The sequence below is a fragment of the Poromitra crassiceps genome (genome assembly GCF_964638095.1).
Source record: "Poromitra crassiceps genome assembly, chromosome: 3".
Lineage (NCBI taxonomy): Eukaryota > Metazoa > Chordata > Actinopteri > Beryciformes > Melamphaidae > Poromitra > Poromitra crassiceps.
In genome coordinates, this window is record NC_139625.1 from 29338818 (window position 1) to 29355996 (window position 17179).

At 45.2% G+C, this 17179-nt stretch overlaps 2 protein-coding genes across 2 annotated transcripts; both read right to left on the reverse strand.

Annotated features, from left to right (window-relative positions):
• Window positions 1-48: 48 nt before the first annotated feature.
• Window positions 49-2445, reverse strand: dnaaf2 (dynein axonemal assembly factor 2). The gene is made up of 3 exons (XM_083632985.1): window positions 2317-2445; window positions 662-2200; window positions 49-546 (listed from the first exon to the last, which is right to left on the reverse strand). The coding sequence occupies exons 2-3, from the start codon at window positions 2165-2167 to the stop codon at window positions 130-132; spliced, it is 1923 nt and encodes a 640-aa protein (XP_083489111.1). The 5' UTR covers window positions 2168-2200; window positions 2317-2445; the 3' UTR covers window positions 49-129.
• A 1677-nt stretch (window positions 2446-4122) lies between these two features.
• On the reverse strand, window positions 4123-8971 carry LOC310772763 (Krueppel-like factor 11). The gene is made up of 4 exons (XM_083632680.1): window positions 8832-8971; window positions 7663-7953; window positions 6024-6990; window positions 4123-5731 (listed from the first exon to the last, which is right to left on the reverse strand). Exons 1-4 carry the CDS (start codon window positions 8871-8873, stop codon window positions 5430-5432), a joined length of 1602 nt encoding a protein of 533 aa, XP_083488806.1. The 5' UTR covers window positions 8874-8971; the 3' UTR covers window positions 4123-5429.
• Between the last annotated feature and the right edge of the window lie 8208 nt (window positions 8972-17179).

Genomic DNA, 17179 nt, shown 5'->3' on the forward strand with positions numbered 1-17179 from the left:
TGCACATGTACAGTTTTTATGTAACACAAGGAACATCCTTTGGTCTAAGGTGGCAGTGATTAACAAACACAAGTAACAAATTTCAACATTTCCAATTCTGTGTGATTAAACTCTGCTGACACAAACAACTCAATCCAGTTCAAACAGCAGGGGGTTTTGGAAGATGAACCCAGCAGATGTGGAGTGATCACTGATAACTACCTCATTTCCGCCCTCATCGATTTCCCTCAAGGCTGGCGGCGGCTTGGTGTCCTGGTCTGGGAAGGTCTGCGTTGTCGCCAAGTCATCTTCATCCAGATCCTCTCCCTCCACGGAGCCCAGAGCCAGTTCCTCAGAGAAGCAGACACTCTTCTTGCGTGAATTTGACATCTTCGCTTTATTTGGCGCATCTCTGATCTCTTCAGTCCCCTGGGAAATGCTGCAGTCTTGACTTAGGTTGTTGTCCTGGTTTGGAATGGGTGACATGGCATGGGCGGTGGACACTGCAGCAGTAGTATGAGATTTCTCACTGGATATTTGATTCAGAAATGAGCGGTCTGCTTCCACCTAGAATACATGAGGGAAAAAAAAACAGACAATTGTTAGATTTGATTTTGCAGCCTAGGTGATCACACACACCTTAGCCTGATTGTCAATATCACTGTCATAGTTTGTCTCTCACCTTATTCAGATTTCCATTCAAATAATCCACATTCTCTTGCGTCTTCATCGGGGCCCTTGACTCAAAACAGTCCACACTTGCTCCTCCCTCTTCTTCAATGTCACTGCACTGTTCAGCAAAGGTTGACATGGGCTGGTTCTCAGTTTGAGGCCCATCAGGAACAGGCACTGTGTTTTCTTCATCTTCAGTGGATAGGCCTGTATGCTGGACAGCAGCATCCAGTTGAAAACCGGTCTGTGTGACTGCGTCACGTCTCTCATCTCTCTCTTTGTTTTCCTCAATTTCCCCTTGTTCACCTCCCCCCTCATTTTCACTGTTCATTCTTTCCCTCTTCTTCTCCTTCCATTTCTCCTCGTCCTCAACTCCTCTTCCCTCCTCCTGTCTCTCATCGTCACTGACCGTTGGCACGGGCCCAACAGCAAAATCAAAGGTCTCTTCAGAGGGAAGAACAGGCAATGTGACGGTCAGCTGTCTTTTCTGTGTGTTGAACTTGGCCACTGCTTTATCCTCATCCACAGGATACGCCAAGGGCAGCTCCAGTCTGTAGGCTGGTTTCTTACACTCCAGCAGCAGGTTTCTCCCATTGACTTCTAGGGTGGTGTCCGAGACCGACTTCAGGAGGGGCATGTCAACGGTGACCACGACCTCTTTGGGCCTGGGGCTCTGGGCAGAGTCTCTGGAGCATCTGAAGTCCAGCAGATCGATAACAGACCGGTATTTCAACGTGTAGGTTGGCACCGTCGGCTCTTTGGGTTTCTGTGGTTGGGTCTGGAAGGTCATGGGTTTGGCGTCACAGTTGTCTGTTGTTTTCGGAGTTGCTGTGGCTGTGGTAGGTCTTTTTTCATCCGGGTACGGGAAGGCAAGAGGGTCGGGCTGTGCCGCAGGCTCTTTGGCTTTGTATCCAGGGATTGGCTTTTTGATCACACAAGGCTGTGGAGTCCCTTTATACTTGATGGTCAGCGCTCTCACATTCTTTTTGTCCAGAGTCACTTTGAAACCATCCTGGATTCCGTTAATGGCTATGTTCTCCACCATATCCATGAATTTCTGGTTTTTGCTTGCCATGTAAAGAGTGTCAGGGTGGAAAATCACATCATAGATCATGATCTTGTTTCCTTTTGGGTCTCTGTCTTCTCTCCCAGGGCACAGAGAGTGAGGCAGGGACCAATACTGCCCCCTCCTGCCATCATCTGATATCCCCCAACTAAATTTAGGCTTATCAACGTTGTCGTTGGCACAGATGTTGATGAAGCACTTTTGCTTGCCATTCAAACTCGTCCTGAAAGCTCTAAAGGGTTCCGGGTCGATGAAGTCAATGCTGTTACCCCTCTCCTGCTCCAACAGTCTTATCTCATCTTCATACATCTTCTTGTTCTCTGGGTCTGATAATTCTGTGGCGTAATCGAACAGCATTTCCCTGAAGTTCTCATCTCTGAAAGCCTTTGTAAATTTTTCCATTTCATCCCCTGTCATGTGGAACTCCTTCAGCTGTTCTGCGAACTCCATGTTGATGTCAGCGAGAGCGAGAGGGCTAGCAAGCTAGAACAAGAGAGAGCAAGCTAACGTTAGCTCGAGTTACCAAACATAACTCATCCAGCGTTGGCGATGTAACGCTAAATACCCCCCAAAAGCACACAAGCGGACGTTCAACTTACCACACGAATTGTTATGAGCTAGCCTCGCAAAAACGATTATGCTGCCGTCCTTTATATCGTTTATCGTCATTTAAGACTTGTTTAACTTTTTGTTCCACCTCAAAAAACCTACAACCGCTTCCCTGTCGTTACCATAGCACATGTGCTATCGTACCCATAGCAACAAGAGAAGTCGTCCGCAACCAAGCGCTTCACGTGGGTGTACAAACAAAGAGTATAGATCAGGTATAGATGCTGAATTTTGACAACAGCGCTTCCACCATTTTGGCCTGACAGCAGCACAGAACCATGATGACAGCCAATCAGAGGCAGAGTAAATGCATGCCATTGAATAAAATAAAATAAATTCTGCAAAGAAAACTAACATTAGCCCGTTAGGGTTGTGCCTGTGGTGGAGAGTGAACATTTAACCTTAGTCCCTTTCACTTCTGTTATTTATTTAGTTATTCGTTTATCTAGGAAAATGACACAAACATACACAACCTGCTTGTGCTGCTAAATTTGTGGACATTAAAAGTGAATTGGTACATGTTCAGTTAGTATTTTAGGCCTATTTTTTTATTCATTCATTCATTCATTCATTTATTTTAAGTGCCTTATGATATCTTATCTTACCCAATTTACCATGTCTGATGATCATGTCAAAGTATGTTCTATTCTAACCTACTGTATTTTAATTGCTTGTCAACGTGAGAGCGAAATATGACATTATCCAGCAGGTGTCGCTGCTCACCACAAATGGCGCACAGCCAGAGAGATATGTCGGTCAGTAAGGCAAAGGGGCGGGTATCCACGGAGAGAGGTGATTGGTCGCACCCCCAACAGTTCATATTGCTCACTGTCTGATTGGAAAGGTTGCTGTTACTATGTGTGGGATCTATTATACTATCAATGGTGGGACCCCACTGTTGTGTGTGTGTGTGTGTGTGTGTGTGTGTGTGTGTGTGTGTGTGTGTGTGTGTGTGTGTGTGTGTGTGTGCGTGTGCGTGTGCGTGTGCGTGTGCGTGTGTGCGCGTGCGTGTTCATAGCTCATCCCAGCCCTGAGCAAATTTAATCCGGTTGATAAAGCAATTATAATTTTAAATAAATTTGGGGATTTAGTAAATGTGCACTTTCATCTTTGTGGGCGTTTTCACTTTCTATCTAAAATGTGTGCTATTTCTAAGCACAATTTCCTCCCAAAGATTATAACAAAACAACAGATGTTCACCAATATATTACCAAATTTACTAGTAATAGAAATAACGGTTTTGAATGAAACTGAAACGTATTTTTCTATTATGCAAGAGTCAGACTGACTCTATCTCCTCCTTGTTCCCATGTGTGTCTGGTTTTGAGATTAGACCAGCAGGACAGAGCTGAATGGACTCAAAATGATTTACTAATGATCTCTTCTGAGGCAAACAATCCTCTGTCTCTTTTTGTCTGTTCTGACTCCTCGTGAAGCGGTTTGGCTGGGTTCTAATGAACGGGACATAATGTCCCCTGATGGTTTCACCAAATAGCTTCTGTAACGCCAAAAAATAATTCAGCCAGCAGGAAGCTACCCAGAGGCCAGTCGTCAGCACATTCAGCGGGACACGAGTGCATTGCAGCTGACCAGGAAGGGGTGGGTGGTGGGGGGGGGGGGAACCACAGCCTGTGCGTCACGTTTCTGTATGAGACAACCAGGAAGTGGTGCTGACTAGACCTGGATCGCACGTTCTGACGACTGACTGTGGTTTCCCAGATACTTTGGAAAGGTCAAACTAAAAGCCGTGACAGAAGCAGACTGAATGAACAAGTGACTTCCTTCTTCTTTTTTATTACAAATATGTATTAAATAATATGAAAAGTTAGACAGCAAGATATAATCAAGGTATAATCATAGTATTGATGATTAATATTGACTTTTACATTGTTTTTGCATGTTAAACATTTCCCCAAACATGACAAATAAATGCATTTCATAGTACAACACGTAATACATTCACATAGACCAGTGATTCCCAACCTGTGGTCCGCGGCCCCCTGGTGGGCCGCGAAGGTATTGCAAGTGGGCCGCCAAATCATTTCCAAAAAAGTATGATTTTTGAAAAAAAAAAAAAAAAAGATTTTTTTTTTCAATTTTTTTTTTGAAAGATTTTGAAAAATCATACTTGAAAAAGTATGATTTTTGTTTCTTTGATGTTATTGCTTTTGCTTGAATTGAAGTTTCATCTTTACATCATCTTTATATTGGGTTTGTGTTTATTTGTAACCCTATCGATTTAATGGGCTTTCTTCTGATATTTGGATTTTGTTTGGATCTGATATTGGATGTCAAATTGTTATGAGAATGCATTTTTCCATTGTTGAAGGATACCGTTATTTATTAATCATTTGTTAATTAGCCTGTTACAGACAGCCCCTTGCTTGTCATTTCTGACATCTGTGTGGTGCTGATGGACAGCTCCTTGAATGATTGGTGTGTGTGTGTGTGTGTGTGTGTGTGTGTGTGTGTGTGTGTGTGTGTGCGTGTGTGTGTGTATGTGTGTGTGTGTGTGTGTGTGGACAGCTCCTTGAAAACTGTAATACTGAAGGTGTTGCAACATGTTACAGGTGCTGTGTTAGTGACTGTGGAGCTTCCAACATGTTTCTCCTGTATTCAGTTCAGTCCTTTATGTTCAATTTTCAATAAAAAAGTGCTCTGAGAACGCATTATATGGCCTTTGTATTTATGGGGTCGGAGGTGGGCCGCGAACATTTTTGAGACATAAAAGTGGGCCCTGAGTTGGAAAAGGTTGGGAACCACTGACATAGACATATACCAATATCAACACACACACAAAAAAAGAGTAGGGTGGAGGGAGGGAGGGAGGTGCAGACTGTGAAATGTGTAAGACAAACTTCATACAAAGGCTTTGGCAAGAGTGCATACATTTGATCAATTATATCAAAGTAAACAAAAAATAATCCTTTTGAGAAAACGAAATGTACAAATGAGCAGTAGAGAAGGCGAAAAAGAGTCCAGTGCATGTTTTTTTCTTTCTTTCCATGAGTAAGATAGCAGCAGCCTCGTGTGCTTGGCTGCTGCCTAAGTCCCTGTGTGATAGCTCTGGAGAGGGTAGGGTGGTAAGGTAAGAGCTCATTGTCTAGCTTGAGCCAGCAGGTACCAGCATGCTGAGTGTGGCAAGGCCGGGTTTGGAGGAGGGCGTTTTGCCGGTGGCCATTTTGTTCAGGCTCCGAACCTCGGCCTGCCAGGAAGGGATTTTCTTGGTGGTCATGTGACGGCGGGCGTGTTTGGTGAGGTGGTCGCTGCGCATGAATCGCCGGTCGCACACGGGGCACACAAACTTCTTCTCGCCCGTGTGTGTTCGCCTGTGACGCGAGAGCTCGTCAGAGCGCGCAAACCTCTTGTCACAACCATCCCAGCTGCAGCTGAAGGGCTTCTCACCTAAGGGAGAGAGAGAGAGAGAGAGAGAGAGAGAGAGAGAGAGAGAGAAAGGGTCGAGTCAGCAAATGAGTCATGGTGTAGTCATCAAAAACAAAAGATGTCGCCACGCCCCTTCTGAGACACAACAATGAGCTCACTCTCTTCCGATCAAGAATAACAAGACTATGGAGAGCATGTTTTACCAGCAGGATACAACACTCATCTGTGTTAGTCACATCTGATTTCAAATCAGATCCCCATGTGCATCAATTCTATTCAGCACTGCACCAAAGCATTGCACCCAAACGCTCACCTGTGTGTGTTCGAAGGTGAGCCTTGAGGTGGGAACTCTTGAAGTACGTCTTCCTGCAGCCGGGGAAGTTGCAAACGTAGTTTCTCCTGCGGGAGAAGTCCATCTTGGTGGTGGCCATGGCACCGCAGGGCCCCGCGGGGACATACATCGGGGCCGGGGCCAGAGGTAGCAGCTTGGTGTTGCCCAGGGTCATGACAGTCTGTGTGCAGTGTGGTGCCTGAGAGACAGAAGACTGAGGGAGAACCAGCATCACCGTGCCCTGGGGCACCGGGGAGCCCATGAGGAGCGACTGGTGGACAGTGGCGCCATTAGCGGAGGCGGGCTGCGGGAGGATGGGCGTCCTCATCCCGCAACTGGAGGTCTGAACCGCACTGGGGATGAAGGCTGAGATTATACCTGATTGGCTGCTGACAGGGAACATCTGGCAGATGATTTGAGGGCTCGCGACTGGAGGCGGGGAGAGGGTTGTGGGGGCAGGGGGAGTGGGCGTTCTGTACTGTGGTTGGATATTGATGGGAGTGGGGGCAGAGCTGTCCTTACAGGGGTTTGGGTGATTGGCCTGCCTCTCCCTCTTTGAGGCTGACAATGTGGGTGCGAGAGGAGCAGGAGGAGGTGGAGGTGTGGCTATCAGCTCAGTCTTTACAACACGTTGCTGTTGTTGCTGGCAGACCGTTGCAGCCGTTACTGTGTCTCTGTGTTTCTCCGGGTTGGGGGCCACTGGAATGTGGTGCTGGCAGGGGGTGCTGTCGGCGGTGTGGCGGATGACGCTGGTCGCCATGGCTCTACAGGGCTGTGGCGGCGGGGGGAGGGAAGGGGTCTTTTCAGCGATGGGGGCCAGGGCAGGGTGATGAACCCCGGGCCCACAGCGCTGCGAGGACACAGCCAGGCTGGAGCTCGGCCGGCCCGCTGGGGAGGCGCTGGACACGGAAGTCTCAATAAAGCTGGGGCTGTGAGGGGGCGTCATACACTGGAGAGAGGAGGGAGAGACAGGGGCGGTAGAATTAAGAGACGCACGTGAAAACTGATCAGTGATGCATGACATTAGAGTCGTAACAATACGATAAGCACTTTGTAATAGCATGAACTCGCTTACAAACATGGATCTGGCATGTTTCTCTAGCTTTATATAGGATAGTGTTTGTACAGATAAGAATCCCAGGAGGCCAGCAGGCACACAGAAAGCTAATGAGCATTCTGAGCTGTAAACTGTGATTTTTACAACAGCAGCAGCTGAGAGGATGAGCTCTGGGTGAAGTTCAAACGACCTCACTGAACCTATCTGGCTATATAGTACCTCTCCCCTGCCCATGCCTCTCACCATAAACCAGGGTCTCAAGGATCTCAGCAAACGGACAGAGAGAGCTCTCTGTACACGTTCCCGCTACAAGGCCAAGGGTTTACATGCAAAGCTTAGGGCCCAAGAATATGTTTACTTATCAAACCACGGTCATAGTGACTCCCCCTCCATCCATATTAGTAAGAGGCAGACCCTTGTCTTTCCAAATGGACTCCCTGTTTTATCCTTAATCAATGATTCAATGATTCAAATCAGTGTTTCTTGCACAACTACTGTAGCTTTATCATAACCCTAATTTCAAAGTCAGACTACTACTGTATCTGTTTTTTCAGTCTCTCTTACCAGAGAGGAGAGGGACACAAAATCCTTGGCGGGCTCCGGAAGTTCAGGTGGCAGCAGGGAGTCACAGGAGTCCGAGGCCGGGGTGAGGGGTCTGGGCTTGCAGGGATTCAGTCTGCTGCCGCCGAGGAACTGGCCCTGACCCCAAGAGCTCATGCACACCAAGGCCTCTGCTGCCTCCAGGTCTGTGTACTCCAGGCTGGAGGAGCAGCCACTGCTGCCACTGGAGAAGGACTGTTCGCTGTCATGTCGCCTCCTCTTCAAGTAGGACCCACACTGGTCTGTATACTCTGCCTGAGTCACAATCAAAGGGAGGAAAATGACATTGCAATTAGTGTCACATTGTTATGGCGGTTATGATTGTTTTTTTCTGGGAACTGTGTGGGACACCGATGGTGTCTGTGTGGGGACTGAACTTTGAGATGTGACTAAAGATCTGATCATGGAATAAACACACACAAAGGAAAGCGTTCTGTTTCGCTAACCAGAATGAGGATAATGTCTTTATTTGCAGCAGTCATCTGCTCAGTCACTGCTCAAGTGACTTCAGGTCCGGGGCCAAACCGCACATTGCTGCCAGTAATGGGCTGACGGAGAGAGGGGGTTTTGAGACTACACCCCAGCCCAGCAAGCGCTGCCTTTGGCTGCGGGCCAGGACACCTCCCATTGCCAAATATAGACCAAACAGTGACGTGTTCCCAAGATGAGCCATGTGAAATCCCCATAAAGCGGTTTGGCATCAGGAAGTAGGCTTATTAGACTAAAACTTTGCTATATTCTCATAACATTAGTAAACTAAACGTATTGGTCCTTCACTTGACTAAACCAAATGAAACAATGTGTCAATATGAGAGAATGGAACACGTTTTAATAATACAATATCTTTCGAATATTTTGAGTTTGCATCAACCGCTGAATAAAAACCAATACACAATTTGTGCCATTCCCTAATAAAAGAAATATAAATATATACAAAAAATGCTTACATTTTTAATTAATATCATTGATATTGCACCATTTTGACGTTCATGTGAGGCATATAGTAATAGTTTGCACAGAAACGTTAAATTAAATCAATCACAGAAAGCAGATGAAGGCTGTAGTAGACTGAAGCGAAAAACAAAAAATAAATGTTATATTAAGCTGAAATACTTATTTTAAATTTGTCTTACCCCACGCGAGCCTTCCATCTCCGTATATTTTCGCGAAGGCATATAATGTCACTTTTTTTTGTCAAAGCCAGTATCGAACAAAGAGACGGTGGTTGCCAGCACTGGGAAGGGTTGAGGTGGTTTTGTTCTCTGACTGGCTGCCTTCTCTCTCAGCTGTGTGTAAAACATGGGAGGAGAAAAATGAAAAACAAAACTCACAACACGCACCGGCGGGTGGCAACACTCCACCAATCGCAAACAACTGTGTGTGAAGCCCGGGCCAATGGGCGAGCAGACGACGCGTGAACAGTGCGTGGTCGCAGGGCGGTTGGAGGAAATAGGGTGCGTGGCTGTCGGTGGGCGTGGCCGTGGGAGTCAGCCGTGTCAGGGTAAACCCGGTGAACTGCCATCCGCTAAACTAGGCAAAAGGTCGCTTTAGTCTATGCTGCCTTCACGTGCTATAGGAATCACCGTCGGAACTGATGCATTGCTCCAGGCACTCGCAAGTGTTTGTATGTCCAGAGTGGTCCAGGGTCAGAAGCCGTCAAAAACCACGAACTCTAGACTCTAGACTTCCCGTTGCTCATGATAATTTTACTCAGTTGTCCCATGCTCAGATGCAGTTAGTAAATTATTAATTTGACTTTGTGGTTTACAGCAAAACAGTATGCCAACCTACAAAGCAAAATCCAGCATGGGGTGTCATCCTGTGGTATTTTTAAGCGTTTAATGGATCACAAACATTGATGCGATTAAAAAACAACAGTAGTTTATTTATTTTTTATTATATGTGGAAATGTCATTCTCTCTGAGATATTAGCTTGTTGCCAATTCACAGAGAAACACAGAATTCCCAGGTGAATTTGAGGCACGCACTTCGTTTCTACCGTTTTCCCCATAGGACGTGAATGCATCACTAGTGCTAGATGAACCGCGGGTCTCCTCGCTCATGTTTTTTTGGGGCTGTTTTGAGCTGCTTAATTTTTTTTTTAAAGAGACAAACAAGTCCTTAATTCCCCTCGCTTTGTGTTTGCAGAGACCAACAGGACGACACCAAGCAAAACATGTGGAGAAAAGGTTGTATTTGAGCCATTTTATCAAAGTAGTCAATCTATCATCATCCAGCAATCTACCAGATGTTTAAACCTCAGACAATTAGTGGTTCCATTCTCACCCACACCAAGATCAAACCGTCATTTTATTTGAACAATTAGTTTACTTTTTTAGGGTGGCAAAAATCAAGTTGCCAATATGCTCCATTGCTCCCTCTCATAAATAGGTCAGCTTATGAAGAAGTAGCCTACTATGGAGCACAGATAAACTTGGCACATTTATTTTGCAAACACAATTGACTAACGTGAGGATATAGGCTAGTCTTTTATTATTATTTTTTTCTTTCCATCATCAGGCCATAGTTTACACATTCTTATTTAACCCCAGGAATAGCCATTTCCTGTTTGGTTCTTATAAACAACATTCAGGAGCATTGGGAAATATGGAGAAACACAATTTAATGATGAGAAGCTGATGTGCAGGCTACCCCACTTGGCTATGATCTCACAAGTTGTTTTGGCTGTGGGTGTAGCCACCTTTCAAGGAATTCTGGGGTGGAGCCTCAGGTCCATGTTGTTGTTGTTCCTCCCCCCATATAGCCTATATACAATAATGATCCTTTGTATTTATTATGGTTATCGTTGCAGAAAGACAAACAGCTGAAAACCTTTCAGTGACAAAATGAAAGGTTTGTTCCATATGGGACGAGTCTATAGCCTACTACAGCATCCATATTGCCCGGGCTTAGATCAAACTAGCCTACAGCTGCTTTGTTTCTCTGATACTGAAAATATTCATTCAACTTGACTTTAGGCTCTGTAAATGTTGATATCTGTCGGGTTTTTCTTGTTGTCTGATCATGTCTGTGAGACCATTCCCACAAGTGCATGTCAGAGAATTCAAATTAGTCTTGACCTACATATGCTGTTACATCAGCAGTCGCATTTGAACAAAGGAAAGTATCTGTCAAAAGTGCTGACAAAGTTTATCATGCTATGGTATGAAAATAGCACACATTTAACAGAACCAGCTTTGTTAAAATATGAGTTAATATAACCAAGATGCTTTATTAAAACAACAGTAGGTCCTGTGATAATTGGAGGCTTTATGTTTACTCCATGAGCTTCAAACCCATATTAGGCCACAGTCTATCTGTTCTTCTTTTTTTCCTGTTTTTTGGCCTCCCACTTGTTTCTGTCTTAACCTGGTTGTTCTGTTTGTGAGCAGCTCTGTGCCTGCAGCAAAGGGGAGTGTGGCAGCAGGTGTGGCGGCCCCGGGCCTGGCAGCGCGGGCCATGCCCCACTCTGACTCACATAAGCATGACCTCAGGGAGCAACGAGGGCTCGGAGGCCGCAGCCGCGTGGCTTCAGTGCCAGCAGTTAGCGAGGAGCGGCGAGGAGAAGGGAGGGCGTGGCTTCAGTGCCAGCAGTTAGCGAGGAGAAGGGAGGGCGTACGAGGAAAAGGCATGACAGGCCCTCGGTACAGCAGGCTGTTTGTGATATAAGTGGGGCAGTGCGCTTCAACTCAGTTAGGGAATCTGGAGGAAAGGTTACGCTGGTCCTATCTGGGCCGATACATGAACACCTCCCGTACCCTGCCAACTCCCCTCGCTCAGGAACTCCAGGAGGGGGCGCAGAAAGGGGGGAGTTGCCCCAGCAGGGTTAAATATACCCCCCCCCCCCCCCCCCCAGGGCTATATTTCATATGCAGTGAGGGAAGGGTGTCATGTGGAGGAAGAAGTTTCTGTTCTCAAAATGTATGCTGACTTTATTACTTTGGATATGACCCAATAATAGACAGACTTAGCTCTACCAAAGACTGCAGTCACTATGCCACGTTATAAATGGAAAATATCACAAATGGCTGAATGGTACAGCATGGTAGTGATTCATGATTAGTATTGATTACATACTGTTTCAAAGGTCATTTCATCTCAAATTAGTTTTGTTTTGATCGAAGAGTGCAGTGTATCGATAGAGACAGCCAATGCATGACACATTTTCAAAGATACAAAATAAAGATTCGGACAAAAATCAGGGAAAGGGTAGGAAAAGCTCTTGCATGCCTGTTTTTGTTGACCTTAAAAGGTCACGATATTCAAAAGCAGAACTTGAGAGTAACAATCAGAGCTAAAATTGTATTCAACCCCCTCGCCATGAGAGATGTTACAGATTCAAGTCCCCATGGATTAGATTAGCCTGAAGCATTTTACCCCAACAATAGTCTTTCCTGCATTGGTGTCCAATGAGACAAAGTGCTGAGATACTTTGGAGAAAGCGTGAATGACAGTGAAAGCCAACAACTTCCTTCCTGCAGTGCACGTCTGCCCCGAGCTGCACTGTCATATTTCTGCTTTGTCATTTCTTACATACAGATGACAGTTGTAGAATGACTGTTGCAGGGCGTGGGGGGTGTGGGGGGGGGGGGGGTATAAAAAAAAATGCTTTGAGGACCTCAAATACTTGTGCTTGTGCCCTGGTTACTCAGTGGTTTATTTTTCTTTTGATAGAATAGCCCAACATTTTGAAGGTTATTGTTTGACTAGCGGTAAATGTAATAAAACTTTGTTGCCCTGTTTCTGAATTACTCGCCTACATTTAGGCAACCTTGTTTATTATTGCCTTGCAAGGTTTCAGAATGGCTTTGGCAAGTTCATCAACATTTCCAGAATGCTCTGGCAGCTCATTTTGACTTGTGGAAAACACTCGTGGAAAACACTGGCCTTCGTCAGTCACTCCCCCCCTCCACCACTGGTAGCTGGCATCTGGGTGAAAGGACACAACAACAGACAGAGTAGAGTGCAGGCTGTTTGTAATGCCTTTAGAATAGGAGCTTCCTTGACTTCTCCTTCTGCTCTTCCTCCTTTCCTTCCCTGTGCCTTTCTTTGCCTTTTAGATAAATGATCCGAATGTGTCTGATGTAACATAGTCTGTTCTGTGCTTGTATTGTCTTTATATTTGCATGGTTTTGTTGTTATTGTTTCTGGAGGAAGACCAAGGACAGATCACTTGGTTGACAAGTTGTTTTCTAAAGCCATGAGATACACACGCACAGCAACCTGTCAGAGGTGTGAGAATAACTGTCCTTGGTAAAGTCATTGACCTTTGGTCTATTTGGAACCTATTAAGTTGAGATGTATTTTCGAGTATGGTGCGTTATGTCAGCCAAGAATTCAAATAGCTTGGTGATTCTTTCATGTAAAATCTTCAGAGGGGCAGGGAAACTCGCTCATTAAAGCGCGGAAAACATTAGAGACATGTTTTCTACAAAGTGTTACGGGGATGTAATGTAACAGAGGTACATTGTCAAGATTGTTTGTGATAGCAGCATTTGACATAAATGACTCGTGAACTATTGTATGAGTATAATCTGCTCAAAACCCTCCACTGGAGGCTTTATTGTGCATCGAACAGCACGTGGCTCCGCCTCCTTCTTCCTACAAGCAGGAATGGGAACAACAACAATGATTCATCCACAAGTAAGACTCTGGATTGGTGGCTATTGGATTCTAAAGCCAATCTGTTGCTACGAGATGCTGTCTGTTGTCCTGGCAACATCAGTAGTATGAAGCAGGTTCTCCCTGGAGGAACTCCCTGGAGACGGCCTGGTCATGTGCACTGGCTGATGATGATGCTAGAGCCTCAGAAATCTATAATACTACTAAATAATACAGTTTAAATCATATTCAGAGTCTGGGGGTCTGGCTCGGGAGGGGGGGTGTCTTTCTCTGGTTGTGTTAGCAATGTCCCGCCATACAATGCTCCTGCAAGAAGTTGCACATCTTCTGCCAAAATCTATATCAATATCTCTCCTAAATTGGCTGAAACGTAGTAATGTGTGTGTGTGTGTGTGTGTGTGTGTGTGTGTGTGTGTGTGTGTGTGTGTGTTCGCGTGTGTGTGTGCGTGCGTGCGTGCGTGCGTGCGTGTCTGTCCTTGTGGGTCTATTTTCAGGTTATTGGGACTTGAGTCTGAGATAATGCCATTTGTAGCTGCTATTTCGGATCCCAGACAGAATCACAGAGTCACAGTAAACAAGCTGTTTCATTTGCCAATAGCTCTATCAGATGTATGTACAGTATGGCTGCACATGCTGAATCACATTGTTGCAGAAAGGAGTGTTTATCAATCATACAAAGACATGTTGAAACACACTGACTGCAACACTACAGAGGAAAAAGACCTTTGTGTCTTTGTTGACCAGCAGTTGAAGTTTGTATTACTTCCCAAACGAGAGATCAGAGACTTTTATATGTGATGGAGCGGAAGAAACATGACAGTGTCGTTTCAGTACTTCTGTGTAACAAATCAATGTAAGTAGCCTATGTACTGTTTGTTAGATGTTCAATATGAACTGTGAAGGAGAGTTTATCACCCAGCCACATATGCAAATGTTTGTCTGGTCTCTCTCCAACCTGATACCAAATGGTAGGCTACAGTACAATAACTTGAGAAAGATTACAGTCACAAGAGAGGAATGTGGTCCGTTTTCTCATAGTACAAACCCAAATGGAGCTATGCTAAGGTTGTTTGAACAGCATGCAAGTAGGTCACATGGTCTCCTCCACCAAGGGCGCACATGAGTCGACTAGATCAGAGTGTGCAACTTGAAATTAACCTTTAGAAAACTCAAAGAAAATCTGAAATCCATAAACAGACACGTTCTACCCAAAAGATCATTATTACTGTATGGAATCAAATGGGTGTATTTTGTCTCATCCTGATATAGCTCAAAGGGAATTCATTCCCATGGCCTTTAACAAGCAGCTGCACATTGTTGTTGCACAGACAAAGAAAAGAGCGCCACCTACAGAAGCCCAAACTGGGTGTGAGGCTGGGTTCAGGGCAGGCTGTGAGGCTGGGTTCAGGGCAGGCTGTGAGGCTGGGTTCGAGGCAGGCTAACCGTCTTCCATCCCCATTGATATTTGTACGGCTGGATAGAAATGTAGTTCCATGCCAACTATGGGTTTAAACGAGGACATCTTCATCTTCCAACCAAACTAACAAAAGATTGGATGAGATGGAGAGAGAGAGAGAGAGAGAGAGAGGGAGAGAGAGAGAGAGAGAGACCAGATGGCTGAACACTCCAGGGTAACAGGGCAGCTTGCCTGATTGGTTAAAATATAACTAACAGACGCCTCATGACTTACCTACTTGGAAGGTTGTCATGTTTTACACTTAGATCATCTGCTCTCAGCCACGGGTAGTGAGTGCCTGGCCCTGGTTCCTCCATTGACTCAAACAAATCATAATTACAATACAGTATAGCCTACTGATGCTTGTAATACTGTCATGTCACCTTGTAAAGTAAGAATAACAAGTAGGAGGAAAGCCATCCTAAGGTGGAGGGATTTTTGACCAGATCTAACCTCAGCTACACTTTCCCATGCCAATTTGGAAGACTGTGGTGTAAGTTCCACTCTTCACCCATTAGTGTGGTTTTTTCTCTTGCTTGGCAGTTTTGTTTCTTACTCAATCCAAGAGAAAATCTTGTAGGGTGCATCCAGCCGCAACCTGTCTTTATTTCATCAATCTGCCTCAAACCCCGAGCTCGAGAACAAAACGAGAAGCCATTTCATCCGAGGGTGAGGCCAGGTCTCCTACAGTGCAGCCTCTCTGGACCAGCCCATCTTCCCATGCTTGCTTCCTGTCAGCAGGGTTATAGGGTTGATGCCCAGACATCTGTTCCTGCGACCGGAGAGCATGGGTTTGAATTACTGGGACCGGAGCCATTGCTGTGTGCTTGCTTGGTCTTTCATATCTCTCCTGCTGCTCAAACCTAGACCACCAGCACAGCTGCTATAAACAATATGCCCCAGCAATAACATAAAACGTTTCACGTGCAGAACTGAAATAATTTGATAACCTGGCTACTCATCCATAGTTCACAAATCTATCTTGGATATTAATAGGGCTATGTGCACCAAATGAAGACCAGTTGGGTAATTTCCAGCAGTTCCACGACCGCGGAAAGTGGAGGTTCTCAGTGTATTTGTCATCTATGAATGTTAATAAACAAATGTAGCGCCATGCCTCTTGTAAAAGTGTGGGCAAATCTTTTTAGAGCCCTACTATACTGTAAGTCCAAAATGGCTGTCATCGGCGATGTTGGAAATGACCTATTCAATGGTTTATTGGCCTACAGTACTACAAAGTACATGGTTCCTGGGGCTTTTTGGGGCGAGGAATGATGATTTTACCTATTTTTGACCTTCAAAACCAAGATGGCTGCCAGTTTTCAGCTCCAAAAGGTCAATTTGTCAACGTTCTCGTAGAGCCTTCATATTATAGCCTGGGTGAACCCAGCCTTCAACATGATGTCACAGACTGTCTGTAGCGTAAGTTTCTTCGTGATTGATAGTACATGGAGGTCACGTGGAGGCTGGGTTTACCCAGGCTATTCATATTAGGCTCTAATGAAAGCTCTGCTCATGCTGAGCTGAGTTATAAAGTGTAGAACAACATTTAAGTACACAGAGGTCGTCTCGGAGGTATAAAAAAAAAGAAATAAACATTTGTGGTTCATGAGATACAAACCTTCGCTTGCTATAGTCACTAATTTCTATGTTCACTCATTTCTGAATTAATTGAATTTGAATGATAAAGGTGTTTATTGGAATACATTTGTACATCAATATCCACTTTATGGCAGTACTTAACTAACTACATGTAGTAGTATTTAACAAGGAATTTAACAAGCTATTTAAACTGAATTTGCAATGATTAGGACATGGACCGCTACCCTTCATCTGAATCTGTTAATTCTCCATACTCCTCTCATCATCGCTATTCACTACTACTCTCAGCCATAACCAATGAGATACTGCAGCAGATTGGAGCTGGCAATACGCAATATAGTTTGTCCTTTCCACATGAAGATCCAATGAGACGTCATCAGGTGGCAGACAGATTGTACACTTCTTCAGTTTGTGCCACTTGGAAGCTCTGGCCTGCCGGCAGGAAACATCTTCTTCCCGTGCCCATAGGACGCTGAAGTGTGCTCAATGCCAGTGATCACATGGAGAGGTATGATGATGTCTACAACCTCCTCTGAGAGCATGGCACTGCAGTTGAACACATGCTTGCCTTTCATCAGGCGATCACCTCGGAATTGGTGCAAGACATATACAATATGACAATACATGTCAGTTTCCTCACAGTCTAGTACAACTGTTCCAATGTCTTTCCTGGTCCTCAGCTTAGCAGAATAGTCCCCACAGGCCACGCCAGCGCCCAGGTTGGTTGATGTTTCTTCCTTGCAGTCTATGATATCACCCCACACCCAACCAACTTGTGTTTTCAACTGGTCCTTCACAAGC